Raw genomic sequence first — 13306 nt, 5'->3', positions numbered from 1 at the left:
CAAAGACTCAAAATAAGTCCATCTTTTACAAAGTGTTCTCAATAAGACCACTAGATGTCGCAATTTACCATCAGCTACTCAAACTCTGACATATCAGTGTCAAAACTGGTGATTGTGAGGTTAAACAGTTATACAATAAGTCGACTTATATTTTGGCCATTTATATTACATTAAAGCAAAGCACTCATGTACCAAGATCTATTTAAATCTGCTGCCTTACCCAAAGTGTTAGAAAACTTAAAATTAAATTAATACAACAAGAAAAAATGGGAATAAATACATTTTGGACCGTTTAAATCCTTCCTTCATCGTCAGTCTAGTCAGCCGCATCATTTCTATTTTACTCAGTCAACATGCAAATAACTGCTTTCATAAACCACCTCTGCAGCCCCCCTCCTCCATACAAGAATCCCTCTGTTCTTATGACTCTCTCTCTCTCTCTCTCTCAATTAAAACTTGTAATCTCCCTGAGTAGATACGGCCTAAGGATGATACATAGTTGGCTGGGGAAGCCTTTCAGACAACAGGGAGACAGTGCTTTGGGCCAGTTTGTAATCATTTCCTCTTCAGCAGACTTATCTGTTCTCTTGTTGCCTGTACATTCTGTCTGAAATAACTTTTTCAATTATTTTACAGAAATGTCCTCAATTCACAGACAAAACATAAACAATTAAGGCTGCATATGATGTGGTAAAGGTGGAGAAAAAGTCATCATACAATAAAGGCCCTTCACCATTTCTGGTGACCTTGTCTTAGCTCAGATAAATCAGACAAACCTGATTTATTACCCTCTGGCGAGCAGGGACTTATTTAAGAGCTATCTGACAACTCCATTCATTGAGGAAGGCCATGACATGCGGCTAAAAGCTTCAGAAAAACACCAAATAAGTGGATTTGATTCATTTTATGGTCAAACTACTATTTCCAAGGTCAAGAATGAACCTTCGAGCCCAGTTTTACTTTGTTTCCTAACTTTTCTGTCCAAAAGATATCCCATTCAAATTGAGAATGCGTTCCTGTTTTCATCAAAATTGTCTAATACTTTATGAATATTAACAGCAACATTGCTCTTGCACAATCTCTTTCCAAACATTTTGTCAGAAGAAAAGACCACTGCAAGGAAATATTCCTTACATCATAGACCAGCAAGATTACAGCATTTCCATTGTAGAGTCTGGCTGGCAATTTCCCCTAAGTAATGCTGTGACCTATTTCTATCCCACCATCCCATTACTTTGACAAAAACCTCCATCCGGTACTGTGCACAACCTGCTTTAGTGCAAGAACATCCTTTACCCTTGTTAGTTTGAGGAGTAAGATTTTTATAGGTAATCAAGTTGTTAAAGTCTGCCGCAGGCTGTAGGGATTTGCTATTAGGGAGCTGGATTTCATTGAACACCAGCTTCATTAATATATACTTTCCTACAAAGGCTGTAATGCCTTTATTATTATATATGTCTATTTAGGCTGGTTATTTTACCTGAAAAAGTCATTACTATAAAACCACATAATAACTTGATACTGCACTCTGGCTTTGGATAATCAGGAAATGCCAGGGGGAAATGAAATGAGTTCTTTGAGCTTCCTTGTCCATTTTAACTAGTTTGTCTAAGACATTAAACTTTATTTTTATTTTTTACCATATATTATAGTTCATAAGAATTAAATGTATCTCTGTTTTGCAAGGTGTCTGTCTGTCTACAATTGATTAAAATCCATATGCTACATTAATAGACTCTAGAGTCAAAAACTAAGATTGCACTGACTGCGATTCTAAGCTTGTTAGCTTTAGTAGTTTACAGGATCCTCCAAGCAAGAAGGAGAAACTACGAAGGCTGTGAAATGCATGAAAACGTGACCAGCTACTGTAGAAATGGCGGTTTAGCATGGCGGTCTCGATTCAAGGCAACCAGCAATGTCTGTTGATAAAAACGTCTCATTCTAAAGGTACAAATACACAGCAATTCTTATTTTCAGGTGATTACACACTAATGAAAACATACCTATGAATTTTATCATTATTATTATTATTACCTTTTCTGACAATAAAGACTCCTACATTACACACTGTATCTGTAACTCAGTTCTGATACTGCAAAGAGATACAATGAAACTCTATCTAGAAGGGGAATTAATTTTTCCATCAATCATTTAAGGAAGTGTTTTTCCTGAATTCAAAGGCCTAATGAGATGTAGTAATGTTATGTAGGACAGATTTCAAAATGTGTGTGTCTCTGTCAGCACTGATTCAGGCTGGCTGTGTGGAGAACAGGATGTATCAGACACATGAAGCCAGTCAGTCCAGACACATGACTGAGGTGATGAATTACATTAATATGAAATGCAGATTGGTACCATCCTCATCTGTTTCCCTCTTCTTTTGACGCTTCATTCATCCCAGCTGCTAATATCCAACGGTAAAATCTCTAGAGGTTACATGAAGACTTGGATTACAAGGCTTATTCTGGGAAGCAGACATTCCCCTTAAGTGTTAGAACGCCTGTTGTGATACTGGTGTTGGTTGTGTAGTCTTTAAATTCTGAGGTCAGAAGTCAGGTTAAGCGGAAAATCTGGTAGACAGTGACTCACTCTGTGGGTCGACAGCTCTCCATTTGTTAGTCATGGTGAAATTTTACTGTTGCGAAATTTGCTGAGCACATTCATGCTGCCAGGGAAATAAACCCTTTCTTGTTTTTATGATTCAATTGTCTCCCCTCTTGCAAAAAAAGTGGAACCTATTACCTCCTCTTGCAGCTGATAGGTTCCACTGGCAACTAATTTAACTTTTAGCCTACTCTTTTGTTTTTTGCTATAACAACCTGAATGATATTGAAAGTGAATTGCCATACTCACCTAATATCATGCATCAGTATGAGCAGTGGCTGTATCTTACGTTATCATTGCTCTGTCAGTGCTGAATTTACCCCCAAGTGCCACCCCATTATCTTTACCTCATCCACTCTCACTATCTTTCAGAGGCTGTACTGGGCTCTGTTTAAAGCTAGGTACTGGTATCAAATGAAACTAGATGACCTGCTAGCATGGCCATTTTCAAAGGGGTCCCTTGAACTCTGACTTCAAGATATCTGAATGAAAACGGGTTCTATGGGTATCCAGAAGTCTCTCCTTTAAAGACATATCCACTTTATGATAATCCCATGCAGTTTTTAGCATGAATTATTCATACATTTTAATATTTCTGTTCATTGGGTCCCTAAACAGTATTGGAATTGCATAACTAGGGAGTGAGCTAAGACGTATACTAAATGCCACCCTGCTGAGTCAGTGCCCCACTTATGCCACCCCAGTCAAAAAAGTTTGAATACTCCCCTGGTCGCTTTCACTAACAAACCCACACAGAATTTACCCGACTCTGCAGTCCTCCTTATCCCTAAGAAGCACTTTAGAGTCTTTCAGCTCATTTGTTTCAGTTCAGCTTAAAGAGATTTTCAATGAGCACAGAGAAACGTTCCACTTTCAGCAGATGAATGTGAAAACATCCTTCTAGTGTCAAACTCTGCACAGAGAGCATTCAAACAGCACACTGTAGGAACAACACTGATTTATGAGTGGAGGGGCACTTTAAGTGTTTTGGTTGATCGTCACAGCTCTCATTATCCGATTTTCAGCCACATGCAGCAAGCAGCTTTTTTCAGCAAAAAAGCTCCTATAAACTCACTGTATCCTACCTCCTCGGCACCAAACAGAAGAAAGACACAGTTGAGACTGAATATTTAGTATGATGTGAAACGAATTAAACTTTAAGGGCAAACATTTTTAACATTTTTATGGTAATGGGCTATTCAAAAATTCTGAAGGCCAGTGACAACATTAAACATAAAAAGCAAACATAATCTAATGTTGAAGCTTGCCACATACTGTAGAATTTAAGGGAGGTTATGAGTAAGACTTTTGCTGCACCACCAAATGACCATAATACATGTGTGGGGGTGATTATGACTCAGGAACTACTTTGCCTCAAGCTGAGATTTCTAGCCCTTCAACTCACTGTCAAGCCTGCACTCTGTGTGTGGGGGGGGGGGACTGCAAACAGCAACATTGCAGACTCTGGAATAACTCTAATAGTTGTTATTTTTAACAGTGCAGTTTCAGTCGAGGGATAAAATGCTGCCTGAAAGTACCTGCATGTCTCATGATGATCTATAAACCTACATGGATATTACATTACCTCCCAAAACCAATTAACATGTTGGTGCGGTAATAAGATCTATATAAACCCTCAGCTTAATGTTCTCGGTGTGCTCCTAGATTACTCCTGTTGGGGGCATTTCATTTTCATCTGTGGGGAGTTTTCCGTTGCCATGGTGATCACATGCAGCTAGGCAGCAAAAACCATGAAAGTGATAAAGAGAGGGGGAGGGAGGGGCTGTATTTTCCCTGAGGTGTTAAGTTGTTGAATTGCTTCCATCCCTATTCTTCACCATTACACTCTAGATGACAACTCTATGTGAACATAAGTGTGCCTATGTGTTGGTGTGTGTGTGTGTGTGTGTGTGTGTGTGTGTGTCTATATTCGTGGGGCCACTATACGTGGTGTACGGCAACATTGTGAGGACCAAAATGCTGGACACCCCCTGTTTAAAGGGCTGTTTGAGGGTTAAGACTTGGTTGTAGGGTAAGGGCTAGGCACGTAGTTGTGGTTAAGGTTAGGGTAGGAGGTTAGGGATGCATTATGTCAATGCCGGGTCCACACAGATATAGTTATACAAATATGTGTACATGTATTTGTTTTTATGTGCAACACAGTCACAACATGGAAAACATTCCTTGAAAGAATCTTTCACCTCCACTTAAGGTCATATTACACATTTGTAGATAACAATCCCTCAACACACACACAAGTGGATTTCCTTCTTGGCTCAGGTTGAAATGGGGGCATAATATTACTAGAGATCATTTTCTGTTTCCTGTCGTGCATGAATCCTGCAGGGAGGAGGCAGCGGAGCTGAAGCTAAGATTTCCTTTCAATACGGAGACAAAACACACAGATATACACCGATCAGCATTCACAATGTCAATCAGTCAGTTGCTGACATTAACTCAACAACTGGCAATTTTAAAAAATATATTTTTTTTATTTTTTTTTTTTTTTTTTATTTAAACAATTTTTTTTTTATTTTTATATTTATATTTTAAATCCACCAAAAATTTAAGGCAGATTCATCTCATTTGACTTATGCTCAACTTTTATCTGTTTTTTTATTTTTTGAGGAAGGGTTTATAAAGGTTTTCAGATTCACAATGTCAATCAGTCAGTGCTGACATTAACTCAACAACTGGAATGCAAAATGTGTTATACTTTCCTGAAAGCTCTGATAAAGATTGCATTGACAGAAGCTTGAACAAACTTATAACAATACTAAATTGTTGGGGATTGCGCAAAACATAGGGTGTGGTGGGCAGACCAATTGACTTTCATTTGATCTTTCCCAAGACTTTCATTTTGTCGATCACTTTGGTAATTTGATCATGCCCGTTTACTGCATGAAAGCTGGCTATGAGAAGTCAAGGGGGGGAGTTTGATGGCTTGTAATAACCGAGTTTTCAGCAGTCATACTCTCTCTTTGACGCCTGATCAAAGCAATCAATCCAGCTAAGTGAAAGGAATTCAGGCTGTAGTAATTGTCTGGTGTGGGGGTGTCTGGTGGCAGTAAAATGATGGTGCATTGCCTTAGGAGGCAGGACAAGCCAGTCTGCAGTTCCGGGAAATGAGAGTCAGGCTGCAGTGAAGAACTGCCTGTAATGCACATGAGCTCATTCTCTGTTAAAGTTGACCCTTCTCCTGACACCATAAATCCTGCCAATCACACTAAGCCGTAAGGCATTACTAACTGTCAAAGATAAGCTTTCCTAAATATGTTGTGACAGAGTTTATCTGAACTGTGATAATGTTAGAAATGTAATTGTTACGTTATATTGAATGGCATGTTACTGATTGGTGAGTTGCTGACCACCACATCTAACCTTTTGGTTCCCACCTCTTCTCATCAACAACAATCTCAAAAATCCTCAATACAGATTATGTTCCAAGATTGTCTCCCCTCTAGATTTAAAGCTACACTAATCATTATTTTTATATTATCAATGAATCAAATATCTGTAATTTAGAATGCGCTGCTCTGAATGATGAACAGAGGGCTGGAATTGAGTTGTGACTTGGACTTTAGACTCGACTTAACAAACTCAACTTGGACTTCAACATCAATGACTTGTGACTTCGCTTGGACTTGAGCCTTTTGACTTGAAAATACTTGATACCTTCCCCCAAGCCCAAAGCTTGGAAAGTGGGTCACAAATCAATTAATTTTCCTTCATTTGTGCCAAACAACAGAGAGATAAAGATAGCAGCTTAAGAATCACAGATTTCCCTCAGTAGTTGGGGAAAAACAGAAATAAAAATACAAGTGACTATTGAATGTTGTGTTTTCCGCTGCCCCCAAGTGGCTAACAAATATAAGAAAATACTGCAGCTTTAAGTTTAAAAATGTTCATGTATGATTTTGTTATTTTGTCAAAATATTTAAAATGTGCAATCATATTCTTTCCAAAACAAACAGATATTTTATCAGATCTATATAACAGTTTCAATAAACCAACCAAATCCTTTAATTTGTCAGTTTTTCTATAAACTTTGTACAACCTTTATTCACAACCTACATCTGTAATGAGCTGCTCTCTTGTTTTCTCTGAACTCTGTTTGGAGTGACTTGAGACAAGCAGCATTTGTGAAATGTTATTTATCTTCTCTGTCACCCATCTCAGAACATGCCGTCACCCTCTATAAAAGTCAAAGCCTAACCTGAAATAGCAGTCCCCCTCTCCCTATTTACTCCCCTGTAACTATTCTTAAGTCTTGGGGACCAGCTTGCCTTACTGATGCACCTGACTTGCAATAGCAGTGAATGTCAGGTCAAGGGTCATGCCCACAAACTTAGCAATTCCTTTATTTACAGCTCCACTTAGCACAGGGGCTCTAGGTATAAAGATGAATCTGTTACAAATGGTTTAATCCTGTATCTGGTACCCTTTGACTGCTGGGGCCACCTTTTTTTGTTATTGTGGGATTGCTCACTTTGACTTGAAGTATCCTGCCTGGTTGTATTCCCACACACAGCATTGCCTTTGCATGCCATGACATGCTACACATTAAGGCAGCATGAGGTAATGAGGACAACAAGGTTTAGGACCCAAGCTAAGGTCAGAGGTTGATGTGTTCAGCGGGTGTCATCTAAACAGGCCGTGTCCACTGTAGTCCGTAATAGTATCACAGGAAAGCAAGTGCAGGTCAGTGTCTGTGAAAGGCCCCACCGATCACTGTAAATCTTATGAAGCTGGTATGTAAACAACTTCAGTCACTGACCACTCGAGACATTTGTTTATGTATCAACAGGTGCAATGGCTGACTTCAGAGGATAATCAGTACTGTTGTTGGATCACTTTGTGTTTTAATGGCATGGTCAAACTTTGATGGTTCATTCACAGCTGCACTGTTGGAATAAAATATTTTTCAAGTAAAACCAAAGAAAATCAACTTTTTTTATGGAAAATTGTTGAAATGTGTCTTCAGATACACTTCAACAAATTTCCATCTTCTGTCATGCTCTTTGCTGAGATGAAAAGTTACTTATAAGCCTTTGAGCTGCTCGGCATAACGTCATACTCGTCCTTCTCTACTAATGCTGTCATGCTCCTTTAGCCTCGTGGGAACGGAAGGAGGAGGTCTAAGCAGCACACGAGGACGATGATCAATATGTTTGGACCCGTCAGGAATGATCACCATGGCATCCTTCACACTGGTGATTTAAAGGTTTTAGGTTCTGCAATTTCCTTGGATAAAATGGCACTTCTACTCTCCCGCCAGCCTTCGTCATGAGATGCTTCACTCTACAACCGCAGTCTCGTTTCCAGTTTTGATAACCTTTAAATTGGTTTCACCACAGATGAAGAGACTTGGTGTTACATGGCCTCCATGTCATGACATCGCCATTCCCAGCTCATGCTACATTTAGAAAACTCATACCCTCGTGGTTACCTAACGTGTAGTGTGTGACCATAATAAGTAGTAGGGTGCTTCCTTCTAACATGAGCTGTGTGGTCCCATGGATTGATCTTGCTTGGGACACCTGTGGCTGAAAGCCAAGGGGGGAGAGCTTGACCCTGGTGCCTCAGTGACAGAGAGGGAGGGTGGGTGGAGGGTTCATATTATTATTCAACTTTTGTGTAGTTTGTAAGATGACTATATGGTCAGTGCACTTAGCAGCCAACTGATTTATGTTTTGAAATAAGAAAACAAAAATCGGGAAACAAGCTGTTTCCTGACTACCATTTATAAATATGGGAAACAAAACAAAAAAATGAAAACCGGTAGTTATTGCGTTTTATTCCTTTTTTAAACAAAAAAGGGTTGTTTTTTGTTTTCAAAACAAAAAATAGAAAGCTCATTTCCTGAGTTTGGTTTACTCATTTCAAAACAAAAATCCTTTAACCTTACATGGTAGCCTAAAGGAGGCTTATGCCAATGGACCATTAGCTGATATATGACTTGACGGCATCTGCATATTACTGTCCTCCATGGGATAAAAGCAATGTTGTATGACACACATTACCTCTTTGAAGGAAATAAAATCGCTAATGGACGAATGGACAAAGAGATGATCATTCATAAACTGAAAAGAAAATACAGAAAACAGTCCCATATTGTAAGAACATTTTTAAAATGTTTCATTTACAGTACAAGGTGAATAGCAGAAACCTCTTTTTTAACGCCTTGTTATTTGAATGTAATTAATATTATTATTCTATATTCAAATTTCCCTTAAAACTTTAAAGTGTCAGTTGACCCAAATCACACAGAATACTGGGTCTAATTTATCCAGGTTTTAAGATATTAACCCCTGTTCACCTCTGTCACTACCCCAATCGGCATTTTCCACATATTTTGAATGTAGGAAAAGCACAGCTGGAATTGACTAAATGAATGATAAATGAAAAGTGTACTTAAGTGCAGTGCTTCAGTAAATGTGCTTACATTACACAACCGTTTGGATGTAAGGTTCCTGGTATTGTGCATGCTCCATCACCTAAATAAGACCGTGTCATCACTGATGTTATTTAAAGTTCTTTTTTACTGAAACATGTTTAAATCACCTTCAAAGTATACAATTCCACAAAAAGACAGTACAGGACGAAACATGATATAACATAGTAAAACACAACAAAGATATGAAAGAAAAATATGTAAGGCTTTATAAAGTTCTACTGTTTTCATTATTATGTTCCTCAGTCCATGTAGTGTCTGAATTCCATGTTGAATTGTTGTATTTGTGGTTTCTTTTTAATCCATTTACCTATGAATGGGAATTTACTTTTTTCCATTTCATCTTTTACAGTCAGTATCATTCTTGTCTTTTTTCTAAATGAATAACTGACCCTGTCAAGTTCTCAAAACCTTATTCCATAACTAACCAAAATAATTTAATACAGAGACATAAAAAAAATAATTTAATTAATTCAAAATGTCTACTGTAAAAAAGGCCTGTACAGTGGGGGAAATTCTTCCGTGGTGCTCATAGTACTGAAAATGACATTTGAAATCTTGATAGCAAAAGTTATCACTATGAAACTCCACTTCAGCCCACCATCTCCACATTTGTATGTCTATAAGCCCCGTGTGTGTATTTCTGGCCTGGAGTGAAAAAGAATTTCACCAGTGGGGATTAATAAAGTTAATCTTCTTCCTGTGAAACCAATCCACAGCGAGGTCTGTGTATCCTGACCAACCAAGACAACCAAGTCCTAAAGTGGATATCTTAGAAACTGGGCAGATAAAACCAAAACTGCCTACATCACTGGTTCTCAAAATGTGTACACAGACCAGGTGGTACTAAAGCTGCCATTAAAGCATTTTTAAATAATTAAATAATTCAAATTAAACTTAAAAAAGATATAATACTATCAAATTACTACAAAATTTTGAAGAACTGATTGAGATAATTTAAAATAAGTTTTGTTTTTTTGTTTGTTACAGGGGCGGATCTAGAGGGGTGGCATGGGTTGACACCTCTAAAAAATGTTTTTTAGAGGTCCCCAGTTTGGTGTCTAATGCTGTCAAATTAAACATATTCAGATTTTAGACTAAGTGATTTGGAAAAAAATTATTTGTTAGTTGTGTAGAAGAGTTTTAGTGCTACCATTGTGTACAGTGTGGCTGACAACATTTAGCAACAAATACTCTTATTTTTAGGACTAAAGCTGCCTCCTGTGTGAACTGTCTGCGGTTGGGTCGGTCTACACCATGATATTTTCACATAAGTCATAATGTTGGTACCTGAAGAGAAGAGTATTCTGAGGTGCTGTGTGATGTGAAAAGTTTGAGAAAGCTGCTCTACATGTGTAGTAATATAGCTAGATTGATAAATCAGCCGGAGCATTATATCGGCCAATATTAGCTCATTGCAGATATATTGCTAACAGTGTTTAGTATGCCATTGTATTGGCAGATAAATGAATTGCAGTACAGAAATATATTTTTGAGGTAATTTAGACTTAGTGTCTCCCCTTTATTAAGTTTGGCCACCTTGTTCATTACAAATCATGGTCATAATTCTAACAATGTACATTTTTAAGGGGTCCTTTTGTAAAACCTTACTATCAGCCGATATTTTATAACCACGTTTTAAACTTTCAAATATTTATGTTTCAGCCTAAAAAAAATCCTGTATCGGTCAGACTAGATATTACAAGATATTACAATGTATGTGAGGGGAATATGTTCTTGAGTGAAATGACCCTTTGCTTTTTCTTAACAAGCATTGCAGCTGAATTGAAAACACATAGCCTATCTGTGTAAGTCACAATCCTCCAGATGTTCAGATTCTCAAGCTGACCCGCACACACAAGCATGTACACGCACACACCGCTCATGACCGAGACAGTGACGGCAACAGCATCACCCACTGACACACCTCCTGAACTCCCACTTACTCTTCGATTCAGGATGTTTTCTCTGACGTCAGGCCAGTGTGAGAGCTCTTTTTTTGGGAGGTGAACTCATTAAAACAATGTTAATTCTTGAGTAAAGTGCCTATGTAACCAGGGAAACTCCCTAATGGTCAATGAGAGTCATAAATCCATCCAAATGTTGGCGCTATTGTTGTGAGGCAGGCTGGGAGTCAGACAAAAAAAGGTCACATCAGATGTGGACTAATAGATCTGGCCACTCTAGGGAAAAAAATAACAGAGAGGCATGCAAAATTGAAAATGTGGAGGGAACTTTTGGCTTAAAAAGTGCTTGGGAAAGTATAGTCTGGGAAACAGGGTTTCTTATGTAAAACACGTTCAGTAAAATTACTGTATAATCTTCCTGTGATTACTTTTATTGAAATTTATATTTCAACATACAATTAAACATTGTAGTAGGAGAAATGATATGTCACTTGGCACCAAATGTCAGGGAAATGCAGGCATTCCTTTAAAGGTTTAGGAATGTTGGTGTGTGTGTGTGTGTGTGTGTGTGTGTGTGTGTGTGTGTGTGTGTGTGTGTGTGTGTGTGAGTGTGAGTGTGAAGGTATTTGAGTTCAACATGCAGAGCCATTAGTTTGGTCTGGTATGACAGTGGTGAAAGCCTGAAGCTCAGAGGAGGTGTTGTCATTCCCGTCCTGCCCCCTCCAGGAGTTGAAGGTGTGACATCAATAGCAGTAATGAAGGCAGCTCATCAATGGCTGGACCCGGGGGCTATAAAAGGAAGTTGGAGAGTCCAGTGCATAGCATAACTGATAGGAGTGAACCACCAAACCACAACTGGTACACAACTTTTTCTTTTATCAGACTGAAGAGAAGCCACCATCAGAGGTATGTTCAGCTTGTTCTACCTTAAAGCCGAACACAGCCTAGCTCAACTTCAATTCTTTATCTATTTTGGTCAAATTAAACTTTTTGGGGGGTGCTGATATTGTGATATATTTAAATGCTTAATATGTGGAATATTGGGATGGCGAGATAAAACCAGACACACAATGTAAAAAAATGTTATTGACTTTGGTCATATCTAAAACATTCCTTATTTTAACATAAGGCTGAAGGTCAGGCATTTAAAATTATGTTATTTATTTCTCTTTTTTGCAATATATGTCATGTTTTTGAAAGTTTGTAAATGTTGTATTTTGAATTTTTTTTTTCATTTTTATTTTAACAGGTCATCAAGGTCAACATGCGCAATCTGGACTATAAAACCGTCTTCATCTCACTCTGCATTTTACACCTCTTCTTTGTCTGTGAAGGGCGCCCCATAAGGTAACAGCCCCCCTCCTCCTATCGGCCCCTTCAGATTAAGACCACCTAATTAGGCCTACAAGTTCATTACCTCATCAGGCTCACATAAACTTATATTTCATGCTCCTACAGAAAAAGGACGGTGAGTGAGGTCCAGCTCATGCACAACCTCGGGGAGCACAGGCAGGTGCAGGAGCGCCGGGAGTGGCTGCAGATGAGACTCCGGGGCATCCACACCGCGCTGGCCCGGGGCAGCAGCGGGGAGGCTGGCCGGACGAGGAGGAGGCTGCGTCCCGAGGAGCTGCCCGACCTGAGCGACCTGACACCGGAGGAGATCCAGTACGCTCTGAACCTCTTGGAAAAGCTCCTCAAGTCCAAGCAGTCATGATTTTGATTTTATTTAACAACATTTCCAACATCCTTTTTACAGAGGTTTACAGGCTAGTTTCTATTTTTCTATTTGGAAAAAGCGTTTGAAGACGTCTGGATGTGTCCGTCTATTGTTAGAATGTTCTTTTATTTTATTTATTCTACATTTTCACTTTATTTATTTCATTTTATTTATGAACTTGATATTTATGGAACTGATAAAAGGGGAAACTGAGCCTCGACGAGGCAAAGCTTCCCCGTTGTGTATGCACTTTAACTTAACAAGTGGTGTTGTGAGCCACTCATAAAGCTGCTTACTTCAACAAGCTGAAGGAGACAGAGTCGGACCAACAGTGCTGTGTATTATTGGACAGTGCCCTTATCGACGGGCATTCCTCTTTTATTTCATGTCAATTTCGTATAAATGTATGATTTTACACTGTAGACTTACTTATAATGAAACTTATTTTTTTCTTGGATTTTGACTGTAAAACGTCAAACGGACATTGTAAGGTTAGGCTTAATAATAGACTATGCACTTCATCAACATAGAAATAAATGATATATTTTTTTAAATGTTTTTATCCAGCATAAAATAGGCCGTTTTATTTTTAGACGTAGGTCCTATGCTATGTGTGTAAAATGT

General features: G+C 38.5%; 1 protein-coding gene across 1 annotated transcript; it reads left to right on the top strand.

Moving 5' to 3' along the window:
* The first annotated feature begins 11778 nt into the window (after positions 1 to 11778).
* On the top strand, positions 11779 to 13302 carry LOC127353024 (parathyroid hormone-like). Its single transcript, XM_051381967.1, has 3 exons — positions 11779 to 11871; positions 12215 to 12312; positions 12424 to 13302. Exons 2-3 carry the CDS (start codon positions 12230 to 12232, stop codon positions 12677 to 12679), a joined length of 339 nt encoding a protein of 112 aa, XP_051237927.1. The 5' UTR covers positions 11779 to 11871; positions 12215 to 12229; the 3' UTR covers positions 12680 to 13302.
* The last annotated feature ends 4 nt before the right edge of the window (positions 13303 to 13306 follow it).

The sequence above is a fragment of the Dicentrarchus labrax genome, unplaced genomic scaffold (assembly GCF_905237075.1).
Source record: "Dicentrarchus labrax unplaced genomic scaffold, dlabrax2021, whole genome shotgun sequence".
Classification (NCBI taxonomy): Eukaryota; Metazoa; Chordata; class Actinopteri; family Moronidae; genus Dicentrarchus; species Dicentrarchus labrax.
This window is presented reverse-complemented; position numbering and strand designations above follow the sequence as displayed.